The sequence below is a fragment of the Meleagris gallopavo genome, chromosome 2 (genome assembly GCF_905368555.1).
Source record: "Meleagris gallopavo chromosome 2, MGAL_WU_HG_1.1, whole genome shotgun sequence".
NCBI lineage: Eukaryota > Metazoa > Chordata > Aves > Galliformes > Phasianidae > Meleagris > Meleagris gallopavo.
The window spans coordinates 18,799,538-18,814,463 of record NC_139405.1 but is presented as its reverse complement, the minus strand read 5'-3'; the positions used below and the strand labels follow the sequence as shown (position 1 = coordinate 18,814,463).

Below are 14,926 nucleotides of genomic sequence, written 5' to 3'. Positions count from 1 at the left end.
AACAGCTTTTAGCAGCTTTTCCCAGCCATCACAGCTCTCAGTCTGTTTTGCCTGCTCCCATGAATATCTCTGCTTAGGCAGAACTGTGCTGCTGCCCTTCATTCCAGAGAGCATGAATCATCTTGACTTTGTATATTTCTGTACCTATCTATATAAAGTCAATAAAGATGGGGTGGTTCCAGTTTTGTTAGGCTTCAAGCCAACTCTAGAGTATGTAGAGTTTAATATTCTATGGGTTGCATGCAAGTAACAAGGTTTTGTTTAATCAGAGAAGGCATAGGGTCAGTTCTTCCCATGTCTGTTCTCCTCCTTTCTAGTTTCTCAGCAAGGAAAACATGATTTGGCCTATGGAAAAAAAGGACCATTTCACTGCTTTTCTTCCAGTCTGCTGCTAAGGAAAGACTAGTGGTGGAATATTATTGTGCCTGATGCTGCTGCGTCACGTAGTCTTCCCTGCTGAAACGGGGTGAGGTCCCACTTCTGCAGCTTTGAGGTGGCTCCTTCTGGGGTTCACAAACTGAGAAGAGCAAAGAAGTGGAAACTACTCCCTAGTGGGGTAGATTCTTTTAGTTGTTTGGAGGCCATAAAAGTGTTTTGTCTATCTGAAGCTTCCAGAGGAAGGTGGTTTGTAAAGCTGCATCTGCTCAGAGCTAGCTCAGTAGCTGTCTTAAAGGAGGAAGGAAGAAGTCATCTGGCACACAATATTGCACAACTTAAAATGGCAAACTCTTCATTCTATTAAGTTTGGATTAAACAGATGGAATCCTAGTGCTAAATAAGACATTAAACTTAGACTCTGGGTCTAAGATAGACGTGGGAGACGGGACAAGTTCTTGGTTAACAGATGGTGGAAGGCCATCTGTCTCCTTTGCTATTATCCTAAAGTAATAGCTATTAACCTCTGGCAGTATGTAAACCTCAAAGGTTTCACCTCTGTAGATGACCAAGCAGATAAGGGCTTTTCCTTGGTCGTTCTTAATCAGATACAGAGTAGCTGATACTTCTTAGACAAAGCATTTTGGTTTTGAATGTATCTTCGTAATTGCTTTTCTCTCTTAAGGAACATGTTGAAATAAAAATCTGGTCAAAATAGCTTCAGCACTAGAGATGCTTGTCTTGGTGTAATGCTTCAACCTTGGAAATGATTTCTGTTTAAACCCTGGTGTTTGTCAGATAATGGATTATGCTTTCTTCAAGCTTTCCTGTGTGACCGCATGAGTACAGATTACTTCTGAGAAACACTTTGGAAGGTGATTTTAGGAGAAAGTATTATTTCCTCATAATGTCTCAATCATTCAAATAGCCCATCTTCCTGTGTCAGTGAGTGAACTCTTTATGTCTTATTTTCAGTTAATTCTGTTTTTGGTATGTGTGATGTTAATTGTGAGCCACTAGCCCAGATCAGATTTATGTTGAGATTCGATACAATTTCTTGCAGACAGATGTTCTCAGAAGTAGCTAGTTAAAAGCAGCCTTATATGTCGTGCATTGTGTCCAGGAACAAATTCTGGCCTGCATCCATTTTAGAAAGGGTGCCTGAAGTTGGGCACATGAATGAAAACTGTCTCTATAGGGCTGGGTACCAGAGCTTACTGCTCTTTGTTACTGAGTCTTCAGCATATCTGCACAAACTGTACGTACTCTGACCACCTCACTGTGCTGCTTGGAGAGGGGGGAATCTTGGAGATTGTGTTATGGACTAGGCCTTACAAGACATAGAACACCTTTCTCATGATATTCCAGTGCAACCAGATGAGGCCAAGGCTGCCCTGTTCTATCCATCTGCTGTGTTCATTACATTTACTGTGACATTTTATTATTATTATTATTTATTTTTTTTAGAATTTTTGGTGTCACTGTCTAGAAATAAAGTAGAAGCAAAAGATATTCTATATAAAGATCATTCAGCTAAGAAGGGAATTGAATTACCTGTGTTTTCCTTTAGCATCAATATTGTTCTTAGCAGAGGCAGACTGTTCCTCATTCACTTTAGCTAACGAGAATTCAACAATTATGTTGAAGCATAATACTGAACCACCTGCATAATGACTTTTTTTTAATTATTACTGTATTACAGATTTAAGATTTGGTTTCTTGTTCCAGTGGTGATGTGTGTGCTGTCTTTGCCTGTTGCCATTTTAAAATAGCTAATGTCATAAGAAGGCTGCTATTATTTGAGGTTAATATAATAAAGACGACCTACCAAACTGGCGATAAATCTGTAGCAAATACTATGCAATTCCTTTCCTCCTTTTGCATTCTGCTGTCAGCATGCAGATAGCTTGCCACTGGCCTGCTGGATTTGACCTCTGAAGGCCAAAGGCATTCGATGAAATCTTGTAGAAGGCAATGACTTCTAGGTGGCCTAGTCTTGATCTGGCTCAGAAATCATCTGGATTTGGGTCTAAATTGCCACTATCACAGAATTAATCAATGCTTACATATAAACTAATGTAAAACTGAGGCTCATGGTATCCCTAGCCGTGTGTGGAGCAGTGTCGTGGCTCTGTGGGGACAAGCTCAGGATGCCAATTCTTCTGGTGCTTGGTACCCTACAGAGCAGCCCTCGGGATAACAGAATTGTGTCAGCCTCATATAGACCTCTTCTGTAGAGAGAGGAATCCCAGCTAAGCTGAAATGAAGCTTTCTGAACGGCCACTGAAGAATACTGATTTCAGTAGCCAAGAATAAATGTATAATGTTGGAAAAGAGGGAAGAGAGGCAATACAAAGACTTCTCTGGAACTTGTTGTGTGAGTGCAACAGAAAACCTTAATAAAAAAAACCTTTCTTTCTAGGATAATTGAAAACAAAGCACTGCTTTCTGAAAATTCATTAGGATTATCTCAAACGTGTGTGCTTAAAATACATTAGGCAATTCTGAAGCGGCACTGACTTATTAAAGCTTTTCTTCTGTGTGGACTTCACCAGCAGCTTGTGAAGAAGCCAGAACTCCAGTCCCAAGGCTGTCTGGCTCTCACTAGGCTAATATTGCATTACTGCCTGGCCCATTTTTTGAATTTGCTGCCAATTAATCTTGTTCTATATGTAATCTCCTTAAACTCTCTGAAGTGCAGTGTAGATGCGTATTCTAACTCAAGTTGCATCATTTTAATTTCCTGAGTAGACTCCTGTAGATTCTCTGCTAGGAATATAGTATTTATAGGTATCATTTGTATGTTATTTAGTGGGGCATAACCCAAATCATCATCAAGCGGTTCAAAAATAGCATACAAGAGGCATAATGCTGAGGATGAGGTGCAGGTCAGGGGTTCAAACACAGGGATTAAAGAGGTGGCTTCTGCTCTATTGTCTTTATTTTGTCATACTTGCTGTAAGTGGATGTCAAGACCGTATGATACATAAACCTCTGTGCTTCTCAAGTTTTGTTTTGTTTTATTTTTTTAATTTGTATTTTTAGTTAGTGAACCTGATCATTTTCTCCGCTGATATTTACAGGAGAAATCTTACTGACTTGAGTGGAAACAGGATTTCCTGTGGTGATTAAAACCACAGGTGCTAGGATTAAGGAAGGCCTTTTTTTTCAGTGGTACACACACTGAAACTGGAATGATACAGAGATTAGTGTGGTAACCCTGGGGCTGACAAGCAGATTTTGGAAGAGTACTTGAGAGGATCAAACTGGGAGACGTAAGCACGGGGAAAGAACTTCTCTGGCATTCACAAAATCTTTATCAAGACTCGAGTCTTAACTGATTTAAAGATGGGGACTCTCTGTTAGAAGAAGGAACTCCTTTGAATGCAGCACTGATATGTGCAGCCTTCATAGTAAAAAAATGGCTATTTTCAGGACAAAAAATGTAGCCCATTGATAATTGTGTTGATTCCCTGGGAACAATAATACCTCAACACCTCCTGAACATTCCCCTTTCCTTCAGATTTTGGTCATTCTGGCTCGAAGTGTTGGGATCAGAATCCTGTCTGAATTTGTTATTTTTCTGATTGCATTCTGGATGCCTTTTACCAAAGTATGGTTTTAAATGCAGATTGCACATTGTGTTGTGGGCATCAGGGCTTGCTGTAATCCCATGTTCTCACTTGATGGGGGCCTGTTGAGGACTCTCTTGTGATTGTTTCCACTGAATTTACTCTGTCCTCAGGAATGAGAACTTTCATCTATGTATGTATTCTATTTATTTATAGTTATACGTCTATATCAGAAACATACCTTTGATTTGCAAGTTGGCAAGTAGTTACATATGTGCATGTATATACGGATAGCAGTCGTGCGTGTTAAGCAGTATGTTATATAAAGTAGCCATTATCTTCTGGAACGTGAGCGTTGCAGGAGCAGGCTGTGGTTGTGTGAAATGCAATCCCACTGGCAGTGGGGCTGCTTGTATTAGTAAGGTCAGCAGGATCTGCTCTCAGAATTCGTACAGGCATTACTGCACACACTAATGAAGTGTACGGCACAGAGGTATGGGCTTCTACTTCAGTAAAGATAATAAACCCTGAGGTTTTACTATTTATTGTGGTGTATATATTAAAATTTTCCATTATTTGTCGTCTCCTTTTTGCCGTACCTTTATTAGGTGCCACCTTAGCTCTTCAAGCTGAACACTCTTACCTACACTTTTATAAAGAGGAGAATTTGAGCGTTTCTGCCTCGCACCCTGCATCAGAATAACTGAGATTCTGCGTGACCACAGCAACTGCTGCAGATTTCAGTGCGTGCCACAAAGAATTAATTGTGCAAGCATCCTGCAGTCGTCATCGGCGTGCAAGTTTACAAAAGTCACCTCTTAACTTATAAAAGTTATTCCTCTTCCAACAGTGTTCTTTAGTTTATGAAATGTGGCCAGCCACCTTACTTAATGACCTGGTCGTCAGCAGTTTTAGAAAGATTATTGCCTTTGTGTTTCACACAGCACATTTGCGTATAACCAAAACAATCTCAAAAGAAACCGCAAATTGTAAAATCCTGACCACATAATTTTTAAGTTAATAGGAAACATGAAACTTTTAAGTTTAGTGAAGTAACTTTCCAGGTGTCCCTGTTTTTCTAATAAACAGTTACTGTTTATTAAAATATATATCAACATATTAAAAGACAGTATTGTATTAAATTAAATGCTTCAGAACAGATAAGTTCTGTTCTTTCCCTGTGTGAATGGTGAGGGCCAGTTCCTGCTTTCTGGTTTACAAAGCTCCCACTGACAGCAGACGCTCAGGGTAAGTCCATCCACTTTGAAGAGGCAGAGGGAAAGGTAAGTGCTCGTTCAGTTCAGCTTTAGTGCCTGATAATCCCTGCAGCTTTTGAAGCTGATGGGTACTCCTTAAACACAAACTGTTTAGAAATGGGTAAGAATGGGGGGCTTTTCAGGATAAAACACAAAGCCGTAATTAGGATAGGTTTTGACAGATACATCTGTCCTGCATCTTAAAGGTAGAATGTGAAAGCTGAGTTACCTGTGCAGATAATGCCTTGAGTATATTCTGGCACTACTGCTCTTTGTCCGGCTTTGAGGAGTGTATGGAGTTTGGCTAGGTAATTTTGGACATTTTATGATGGTCTCTTCTGGACATTGATTTAGCAAGGTAAAAATATCACCCAGTTGGAATCCAGTTTGCAATACTCTTTGAGATAAAAATACCAAATGCATGTGGTGGTTGGCAGTAGGCAGTCTGTGAGGTCCCTTCCAACCCAAGCCATTCTATGATTCAGAAAATAAGATCAGATAAATTGTGATGTGTATATCACAGTGTGTTCATTCCAGTTGGTGGCTATCTGTGCATTGCAGTGGCAAAGGAAGTAGGAAGGTGTCCTTTTCCTGGTGCAAGCAGAGCAGCTCTTAGCCTGCTCATAGCCTGCTGCAGCTGCTGGCAGTTTAGTTCAAGCAGCCAGGGCTTTGGGAGCAGAAAGGCCAAAGCCTGATTTGCTGCTGCTTCTGGGATGTTCTGCCTGGCAAACACATCACCATGGGGATACTGGGAGGTTGTAGGGAACTGAGCATCATCGCACTAGAGAGGCAAAGCTGAGATGAACCTGGGTAGATCTGACACCCTGTGTTGCATGAGGGCTTAGAAACAGAAGCTAAAGTGCCCTCTCAAATGAGAACAAAATGAAATGTCTTCCTAGCCAGGCTACCCAATCAGGAGTAATCTCAGCAGAATCTGGTCAGATGGGCTTGCTGTCAGCCTGCTTGCATCTCTAGTGGCTTCTGTAAGGCACTCTGGAGCTTGGGCCCCACCACCCATGGCTGCAGGGACAGCCCAGCCTATACTCATACCTGAACAGAGCATTGCCAAGGCTCCATGGCTGTTCTTGTGAAAGAGATGGCAAAGTTTGGGGTCTTTTTTCTTCAAATTGTTATGAACTGCAGGGATCTGGCAGGAGGATTCTTGCAGAGCTCTCTAGAGATAACAGAGTTTCCTACCGGAGGAGAGAGTGGAGTGCTTTTATAGAATCTTTAAGGCTGGAAAAGATCACTATGATCATCTAGTAGTCCGACCCTTGAGGGCTGTGAAGCCCATAAGGCGAGTAATGGGCAGTGCACTGACAGCAACCAAGCAGCACGGGGCCATAGGTTCAGTGTGAGGCATTTCTCCTGGTTTCAGCTGCAGCTTTAGGAGGAAATCACTTAATAGCCTTTTTCTTCGGAAGAGTTTGCTTTATGGCATAAGGCTGAGGGAGTGTGCAAGGTCATTTCTGTAGGGCAAAGTGGGGCCCGAGGTCAGAGCCCGGCCCTTGCCTGCACACAGCCCCCGGCTCAGGCTGCGATGTGCGCTGCGGCCGAAAGAGGCAGTGGAAAAACTGAATTGCAGACGCAGCCTGAGAATGCGGGGATTGAGAGCTTCTGTCAAGTGCAGGGAGAAGGAGAGCCGGATCTGAGCTTGCTTCTCTCTGGAATTGCCCCAAACGTGCGTGGAAGTGAAAAGTAAGAGTGGGGCAGTGCAAAGCCCTATCTGCTGCTACCGGAGGTCCTCGTCCTGCCCCCTGCGTACTTGCACGGAACCATATCCAGGCGCTTAATTGTAGCGAGGTTGCCGTTTGACCCAATTACCCTAGTAAGAGGGGCGAGGGGCGCTGCTGTCGTCCTTTTGAAGGAGGAAAGAGATGCGCCGCGGCTGCCCCTCTCGTCCGCGGGCCGCTGGTCCCTGCCGGATTCGGAGGGGAATAAATAGGCGGGCGGCGGCGGAGCCCTCCGCTCTCTGCCCGCAGCCCCACCACGTCACTTCGCGGCGAGGCGAGCACGTGGGGCGGGGAGCCCTTATAAATCTCCCTCTCCCTGCGCGGCCGTGATGTTATCTGCTGGCACCCGTCCCCTCCTCGCAGGGAGCGCCGCGGGGCCGGGGGAGGCGGGGGGCGCCGGGCGGAGCGCTAGGGCCAGCCCCGCGGGGGAGGCCGGCCGGCAGAGCGGAGCTGCGGCCAGCCCCGGGCGGCCGCTCCGCGCCTGCGATCCGCGGGAGGCCGTCGGGGCGGCGGCGGCGGCGGCCTCGCTGAGTCGCGGCGGAAGGAGGAGGAAGAGGAGGGAGCTGGAAAAAGCCCCGCAGCAGCGCGCAGCGGCCCGGCCGGGGGTGGGTCGGTGCATGCGGCGCGGGGCGCACGCAGCAGCCTGCGGGACGCGGCGGGCGGACGAGCAGCCGCAGCTCCGCCGCTCAGCGCCGGGGCCGGGCGCCGCCGCGGGGCCGGGGCTGCGCGCCGCCGGGCGCACACGTGCGCGCCTCTCCCGCCGCCGCCGCGGGGGCTGAGCGCCGGCACCGCGGGGCTCGGCTCGGCGCCGGCTGCGGCAGCGCCCTTCTGCCCATCACTTCTTCCCCCTCCTTTTTTTCCCTTTTTTTTTTTTCTTTTGGGTTTTCCACCCTGCGCCGCCAGCTCGCTGCGAGCAGGCTCTTTTCTATTTACTTGATTTGCGAGTTTATCTGTTTGGTTGGTTTTTCTTCCTCCCCCCCCCCCATCTTTTTTTTTTCTTCTTCTTTTTTCTTTTTTTTCTTTTTTTCTACGTTTCTTTTTTTTTCTTTTTTTTTTTTCTTTTTTTTTTTTGCTGCCGCTCTCTCCACCCCCGACTCTTACTAGGCTGCTTTTTTTTTTTTCTTTTTTTCTTTTTTTTTTTTTTTGTATCACTATTGGTATTTTTTCCACTGGCGACTCCCGTGCGTTTGTGGATTGCAAGCCGTCCTTGCAGTCCGGTTGTTCACTGCATTTTGTCTGCAGATCCTCCCTTTGTTTGCACACATCCCCCTGTTATTTTTTAATATTAAGCCCCCCATCCCCCCACCCCCATCGTTGTCGTTCGTGGTTAAAGTCACTCTTTTTTCGGGGGGCGCTGTATTTAAGCACTTAAGATGCACTGCTATCTCCTGAGCGTGTTCCTCACCCTGGATCTAGCCGCCGTGGCTCTCAGCCTGTCTACCTGCAGCACCCTCGACATGGATCAGTTCATGCGCAAGAGGATCGAGGCGATCCGGGGGCAGATCCTGAGCAAGCTGAAGCTCACCAGCCCCCCGGATGAGTACCCCGAGCCCGAGGAGGTGCCCCCGGAGGTCATCTCCATCTACAACAGCACCAGGGACCTGCTGCAGGAGAAAGCCAACCACAGAGCCGCCACTTGCGAGAGGGAGCGGAGCGACGAGGAGTACTATGCCAAAGAAGTTTACAAAATAGACATGCAGCCTTTTTACCCCGAAAGTAAGTGCTCTGCGGACGTGATTTCGCTTGGCGGTGCCCACCAGCCCCATACATCACAATCCCTCCCTCTTTGCTCCTTTTGCTCTCAGCATCCCTCTGGTTGCTTATAGGGCTTCCTTTAGATGGGGGGAATTAATATGTTGAATGGGGGGGACTCGGTTGCCCCCCAGCTTCGGATCCCTGCTGGGATGTGGTCCCCAGGGGTGCCCGCGCAGCCGCCCCGCTGCCCCGGGTGCAGCCTCTGAGAGGAGCCAACATCTTTCCGCTGCCGTTGTTTCCCTTGGAGTGTCTGAGTCGGGCAAGTTTCCATCTCTCTAGAACTGAAAAGAAAAGGAGGTCTTAAAAAGAAAAAAGAAAAAAGAAAAAATACAACAAACCCACAACAAAACCCGCAGCATTCCCTCCTGGGTTCCCTTTGCCCCTCCAGCTCTCTGTCCCATGGGTTGGTGCTGAGAGAGCTCTGGCTTCCCCCTCTGTTCCTCCCCGCCCGCTCGGTGCATGGGCGCTTTCATTTCAGGTAGAGGAAAAGTTTTCCCTTCTGGGTAGCCGGGCTGCTTGGAACCTGTCTCAGCCCGTCTGCCTTCTTGCTGCTGTTAACCACTCTCTGGTGATCCGTGCCACGTTTTGTGCAGTGAAAGGGTACAAACGCACTGTGCTGACTGGATCCACTGAGCGCGACTAAGAATCGCAAACCTTTTTGTTTGGGTTGTGAAGTTTAAGCGAAAAGGGAGAAAAAAAAGAAGAAAAAAAGAAAGGGAAAAACACCGCACTCCCTTAAAAGAATCTCGATCATCATCGTGCCGAGGAAAGTGAAATACCAGAAGCAGAAAGTAACTCCTCCGCTCGCGTACCCAGAGCCGCATCCCCACTATTTCGCCTCGCTCCCTTCCCTCTGTCTCCCCTCCCACCACTGGACGCCCCATCTCCTCACCAGCTGGGTCGGCAAAGCACATCCCTCCGGCTCACACAGATAATGCAGCCATCTTGGTAACTTTATCCTAGAGTTTCTAATTGCGTTTTCTCTTATTTATTTTTAGTCGAGCGAGTTGTAGCTTTGAGGCTTGCTCTGTCTTGCATGTGATCGTCTCAGGATGGCAGCCAAGGCATCCGAGCCCCGCGCTGGGTGCAGCTGCCTCCCTTTGTTGTTAAATGACAGCATCAGGTACGGGACACCCTGGCAGTCAGAGACGTTTTAGTATTGTAATTATGGCACCATCCCTAATAGCCATGATAAATACACTCCACCCTTGTTACACAGAGGAAAGAAATACTTCTTTTATTTTTTAAAGAAAGAAATATACATTTGGAGCCTCTTGGCTATGAGCAAAGAGGTTCAGTGTAATCTGCAGCAATAGAACTAGGTCATTGTTCAGATCAGTGAGGTTTTGCTGGGTTTTGTTGAAAGCCAGCACTTCCGTTTTGGGACCTCCTGGGTCGTGTCCTGAGTGGAGCGATGGGCACCTATGGGCAGGGCTAGAATGGCTGAGAGCCAAACGAGGGACGGTGTCTGGAGGTGAAATGCCTCAGTCCTTACCATGTTCCATATGTCTCTTGCTGTGGGGAGACTCCCAAAGACCAATGATCCTGAAAGTGCAGTTACCTGCGCTGTGCCTCTTGGGTGGTGTGGCAAAAGAAGATCTAATTATAAAGCCTTGTCAGAGGCCAGGTTTGCACTGAAGGATCAATCCGGGCTTTGGACAAATAGAGGAGATTGCAGGTACCTACCAACAGAGTGCATCACAAGTTTGGGATCAGAGGGCCCCACGGCAGCAGATCCCGTCCTGCTGTGCGCGCTGCCGCGAACATCCCAGTAAGTAGGTTAACTGCTTTTCCACTGCTCTCGAGTTATACCAAATGGAGCAAACCTTTCCAAAAAAGACAGCAGGGACGAAGTCGCCCCACCATATTTTAAAGGAAGAACTCGAAAGTGCAGATCCAAGGTGTCTCGGAGCAGATTTCTTTAACTCTGTGTTTTCTCCACGCCTGGGAGAGGCAGGAGGGAAAAGGAGGGTCGCATGCTGCCGGGAGGGAGGCATGGGAAAGATCAGCGGTTCAGTCCCTGCCGCGAGCCGTGAGCACTCGGCAACCGCCTGCGACCCAAGTATTACAAATATGCTCTAATTATACTCGTAGTCGGCCATATATCACTGCAGATCGCTGATAGGTCTTTGTGGGGCATTTTATAAAGTTCAGACTAAATATTTTTAGCAATGAGGAGATTTAAAAGGAAAACTATAAGAGATATTGTATATACCCTAAGGCATATTTTGTCTTAAATATTATCCTTGGCCAACTGTACTGTATAAATACAGTAAATATGAATAGAACTGGCGAGGTGCCAATCTCCTGGGATGAATTTTAGTCAAGAAGGTATTTATGGGATATAAATAATACTGTGTCAACATTTAAAGAAGGGATCTGATTAGTTTTGAATTTATTCATATTAATCTTTTCACATGCTGTTAGTTTAAGGCTCAAAGTAAAGTTATGCTAAGGTTTACCGATAGTTTGCACTGAGGAAGTAAGGGGGCATCTGGCATCTGACTTGACAGTCCACTTGAGGTTAAAGACACATCCAGTGTGGAAATAGATGTGGAAATTCAGCGAGCTGGGGACTGCTGGACCCAAAACCAACAGATGTGAAAAGCAGCGGCGGAAAAAATACTACAAAGAGGTTTTGAAAAACCCGAAGGCTTTTGTTTGTGAAGCATGCCTGCGTGTGTTGTGCTTGCGGCAGCGTGGGTTAGCTGCTGGGAGCTTAACTCCCTCCCAAGTGCAGTTGGCAGCCAGAGATCGAGTCATGTTAGAGGTTTGTTGTTTATCAGTTCCTCGTGAATGATCCAGGCCATTGACTCAACCTAGTTATTATTGATCTGAGGCTGAGTGATAATCATCACTGCACTGATAATAAACAGAAATTGAACGCCAGCACAGCAAGTTATAATGCTAATGCACAGCTGGGGTACTCAAACAAAATAGGCATCATCTGCATGCAAGGGATGGGCCTGATTCTGCTATCTTTATTCATAGCAGTGCTTATTGCAGACAGTGAGCTGATCAGTACTCATAGCTGAAGGCTTTACAAGGCAGATTATGGGTTCTTCTGCATGCTGGGAGATGGCTCAGTAGCCCAAGAAATCACAGTCCTTCTGGGCCTGGTTCTGATGTCGTGGATTTTGGGGTGCCTTTCCACATTCTTGCCTGAGCTTGGTGGTGGGCTTGGCAGTTGGACTCAGCAGGGACCCACAAGGATCATCAGCTTGGGATAGTCTATGATTCTGTAATTTTTGGGAGCTCTGTGCCACAAATATCGCTATACACAGTCTGTCATTCTGCTGAGCCATTTGCTTAATGAAAGCCAACATTATGAACTGCCTGTGCACAATGCCATGCTTCTATTTTGTCAACAAGGACTCGATTTACCAGCAATTACACCTATGTGGGCTCCTTTTCTTCAGGGCACCAGGGCTGCGCTCCAGCCTCCTGGCACTGCCAGCATCAGCACCACGATGTGACTGGCCCCAGCCGTGCAGCTCACATGTATACACATTTATCACAACAGAGATGTTGTTTTGGGATTTCCAATGTTGTTAAGGATATGAAAGCAGCCCTGAAAGGGACACTTTAGATTAAAACCTTCTAGCTGTGCTGATGTTACAAAAGGCCTCTGCAGCAGCACTTTGGGGTACTGCCTCCTGTTCGCCACAGAGAGGACCTGAAGCAATGGGAAGGCTTTCCCCAGGAGGGACGTGGGAGGAACAGCTCCTTGCTTATGAACGGCACTTATTACAGGCCTCCTATGTGGGGATGTTAAAAACAGGAAATTGCAGATGGCTTTAAAAAGAGGTTGGGTTATTTTCTGGACAGTAGTCATCTACATGTTACAAGGGATAATAAAATAACGTGCTCTGGGGCGCTGACCGGGTGAAATCAGAGCAGCTCTCTTCTTTAACTCCTGCTCATGTTGAGCAGCTGTGGGGTGCAGTGCATATGGTCTGCTGCCTCCTGAACCATCCATTACTGCTGGGAGGTCATAGTCTGGTGTGGTGAATCCTCCTTCACCATGGTTCTCCCAGAGGAGCCTACAGAAAAGCAAAAACCCATGTCCCAACTTGGGTTCCTACTACTGCAAGACAGAAGCATAGGGCTATCTTCTGAAGCCGGTGTCACGGCCCTCTTTGGGTCTGTTTTAAAGAGATGCTTCCACTCTGCCATTTGTTGAGTGAGCATCACAGCCCCTGCTACACCCAGCCCATCGGGGGTGTGAGAGTTTTGTCAGAGACCATGTCCTAGTCTTCTGCTAGTCCTAGTCCTCTAGTACTGAAGGAGGACCATGTCTGGAGATCTGCTGGGCCTTCCTGAGGCTAGAGCTGATCCTGCTGCCTTGTTTGCAGGGCTGGGAGGGAGCAGGTGGTTGTGCAGAGACAAGAGACCATCCTAATCTTCATCAGCTGTTGCTTTTGGCTTAATTTGACCTCAGTGCACTGCTTCAGTTCAGTGGTGGTCTTTAATGTGATTGCATTATTTTGAAGTTGCTACTTTCAGAGTATTTCTGAGATTTTGAGGTTCCTGCTTTTGTCAGTAATTACTGAGCAAGAAGATGAATGAGAGCTCCGGGCTGTTGACTTCAGTGAGTTTCTTCAGCAAGGTACTGAAACACATGTGTATATGGACTCATTAGCACTAAGATTATATGTGTGCCCAAATAGCTTCCTGAATTGGGGCCTGGTTCATGGGATGTTTGCAGGGATAAGGAAAGCCAGACAGCTCAAATCCCTCTTGCTTCTTTTAAATCTGTCATTTGGGCAGAAGAAAACGTGGCGCAAGGTTGTGCCTGTTGTGAAACCACTTGCTGCATGTTTTTGATCAGGATCAGGCAGTTTTTAGCCTGAGAATGATATGTCCCCCAGGTATTGCTTATTGTAGTGTTATGCTGGGGATGTTTCATTTTGTTTGTTTAGATTAACATTATTGTTTGGGTTCTTTGTTCAGTGGACTTTCCCATCCCACCTTCCACACCAGGCTGTTTTTTGTTTTCAGTTGTTGCATTTTACCTCCTTCCAGTGTAACTAGTTGTTTTTTATTCTCTACCAACAAAACAGACCCCCCTGAAGTAGCTCTTACCCTGCAGTGTATGTTCCGCAGCACCCACCTTTGGTTTAGAGGGGATGTGAGAGTTTGCAGCCATCCTTGCAGCAGATTTGTGGCAGAGAGCATGGGGAAGACGTCATTCAGGTTTTCATTTGGAAGATGAGAGATTTGCTGTGTTTTTTTTTTTTCCATGTGTGATACTCGTTGATGTATTTAGGATCTTCCCAATACAATTGAGCTATTTCCACTGAAATCTTAGGGCAGAAGCCTCTTTTAGTTTTTAGACAAGATCTTGCATGATGAGATGCTGGTAAGTGGGTGAGATTCTGACGTATTACTGCAATGGAAACAGCTTATGAATAATAGCCTGACTTCAGGTTATTATAAATAACCATACAGGTTACTTGAAATGATAAGTTGACCTTATAGCTGACCCTGTTTTGAGCTGGAGATTGGACTAGATGTCCTTTACAACTTGAATTAACCTGTGATCCTCATAACAGTAATTTTAAATGCAAGAAAAACAGTGTATGATGTTTCAAATTCCATAGGGTGGTCTAGAATCAACTACCACCAAGTTTCTAAAGATGAGCTTTGTTATGTGGATTTTGCGTTTGTTCCTCTGCATCACAACTTCCTTGCACCAAAAAGTTTACAGAATCACAGAATCACAGAATTGTAGGGGTTGGAAGGGACCTCTAGAGATCATCGAGACCAACCCCCCTGCCAAAGCAGGTTCCCTACACCAGGTCGCACAGGTAGGCGTCCAGGCGAGACTTGAATATCTCCAGAGAAGGAGACTCCACAACCTCCCTGGGCAGCCTGTTCCAGTGCTCCGTCACCCTCACCGTGAAGAAGTTCTTACGCACATTCGTGCGAAACTTCCTATGCTGCAGCTTATGAAGTTCCTGTTCTTCTACCTTCTCCCCCCATTTTTCTTTTGTTTCTCTTGTGTGAATGTTTCTTTTCAAATAAGCCTCATAGGTTGCATGTAAACAGAGTATTGTATTACATTTCAGACAGAGCTGTGGCATCCTTTAGGCAAACTGAGGGGCAGAAAGGGAAATGTTGTGATACTGACCCTTTGCTTTGTTTGTTTGGCTCCTTCCCACCATATCTAACCCACACTGCACTGACAAATACCGCATCTGTCTTGACAGGCGCTTTCACAAATAGCCATTCA

General features: G+C 46.2%; 1 protein-coding gene and 1 long non-coding RNA gene across 2 annotated transcripts in view; one reads left to right on the top strand and one right to left on the bottom strand.

The window, feature by feature from the left end:
• The first annotated feature begins 7,247 nt into the window (after positions 1–7,247).
• The window catches only part of TGFB2 (transforming growth factor beta 2), a 64,349-nt gene continuing 56,670 nt past the window's right edge, over positions 7,248–14,926 (top strand). The window contains exon 1 of the mRNA XM_010706695.4: positions 7,248–8,652. Within this exon, the coding sequence (XP_010704997.1) occupies positions 8,310–8,652 (343 nt within the window). The 5' untranslated portion in view covers positions 7,248–8,309. The remainder of the gene's footprint in view (positions 8,653–14,926) is intronic.
• LOC146544889 (uncharacterized) lies at positions 7,969–9,921 on the bottom strand. Its single transcript, XR_014881908.1, has 2 exons — positions 9,584–9,921; positions 7,969–8,972 (listed from the first exon to the last, which is right to left on the bottom strand). It is a non-coding gene; the product is annotated as an uncharacterized LOC146544889 (long non-coding RNA).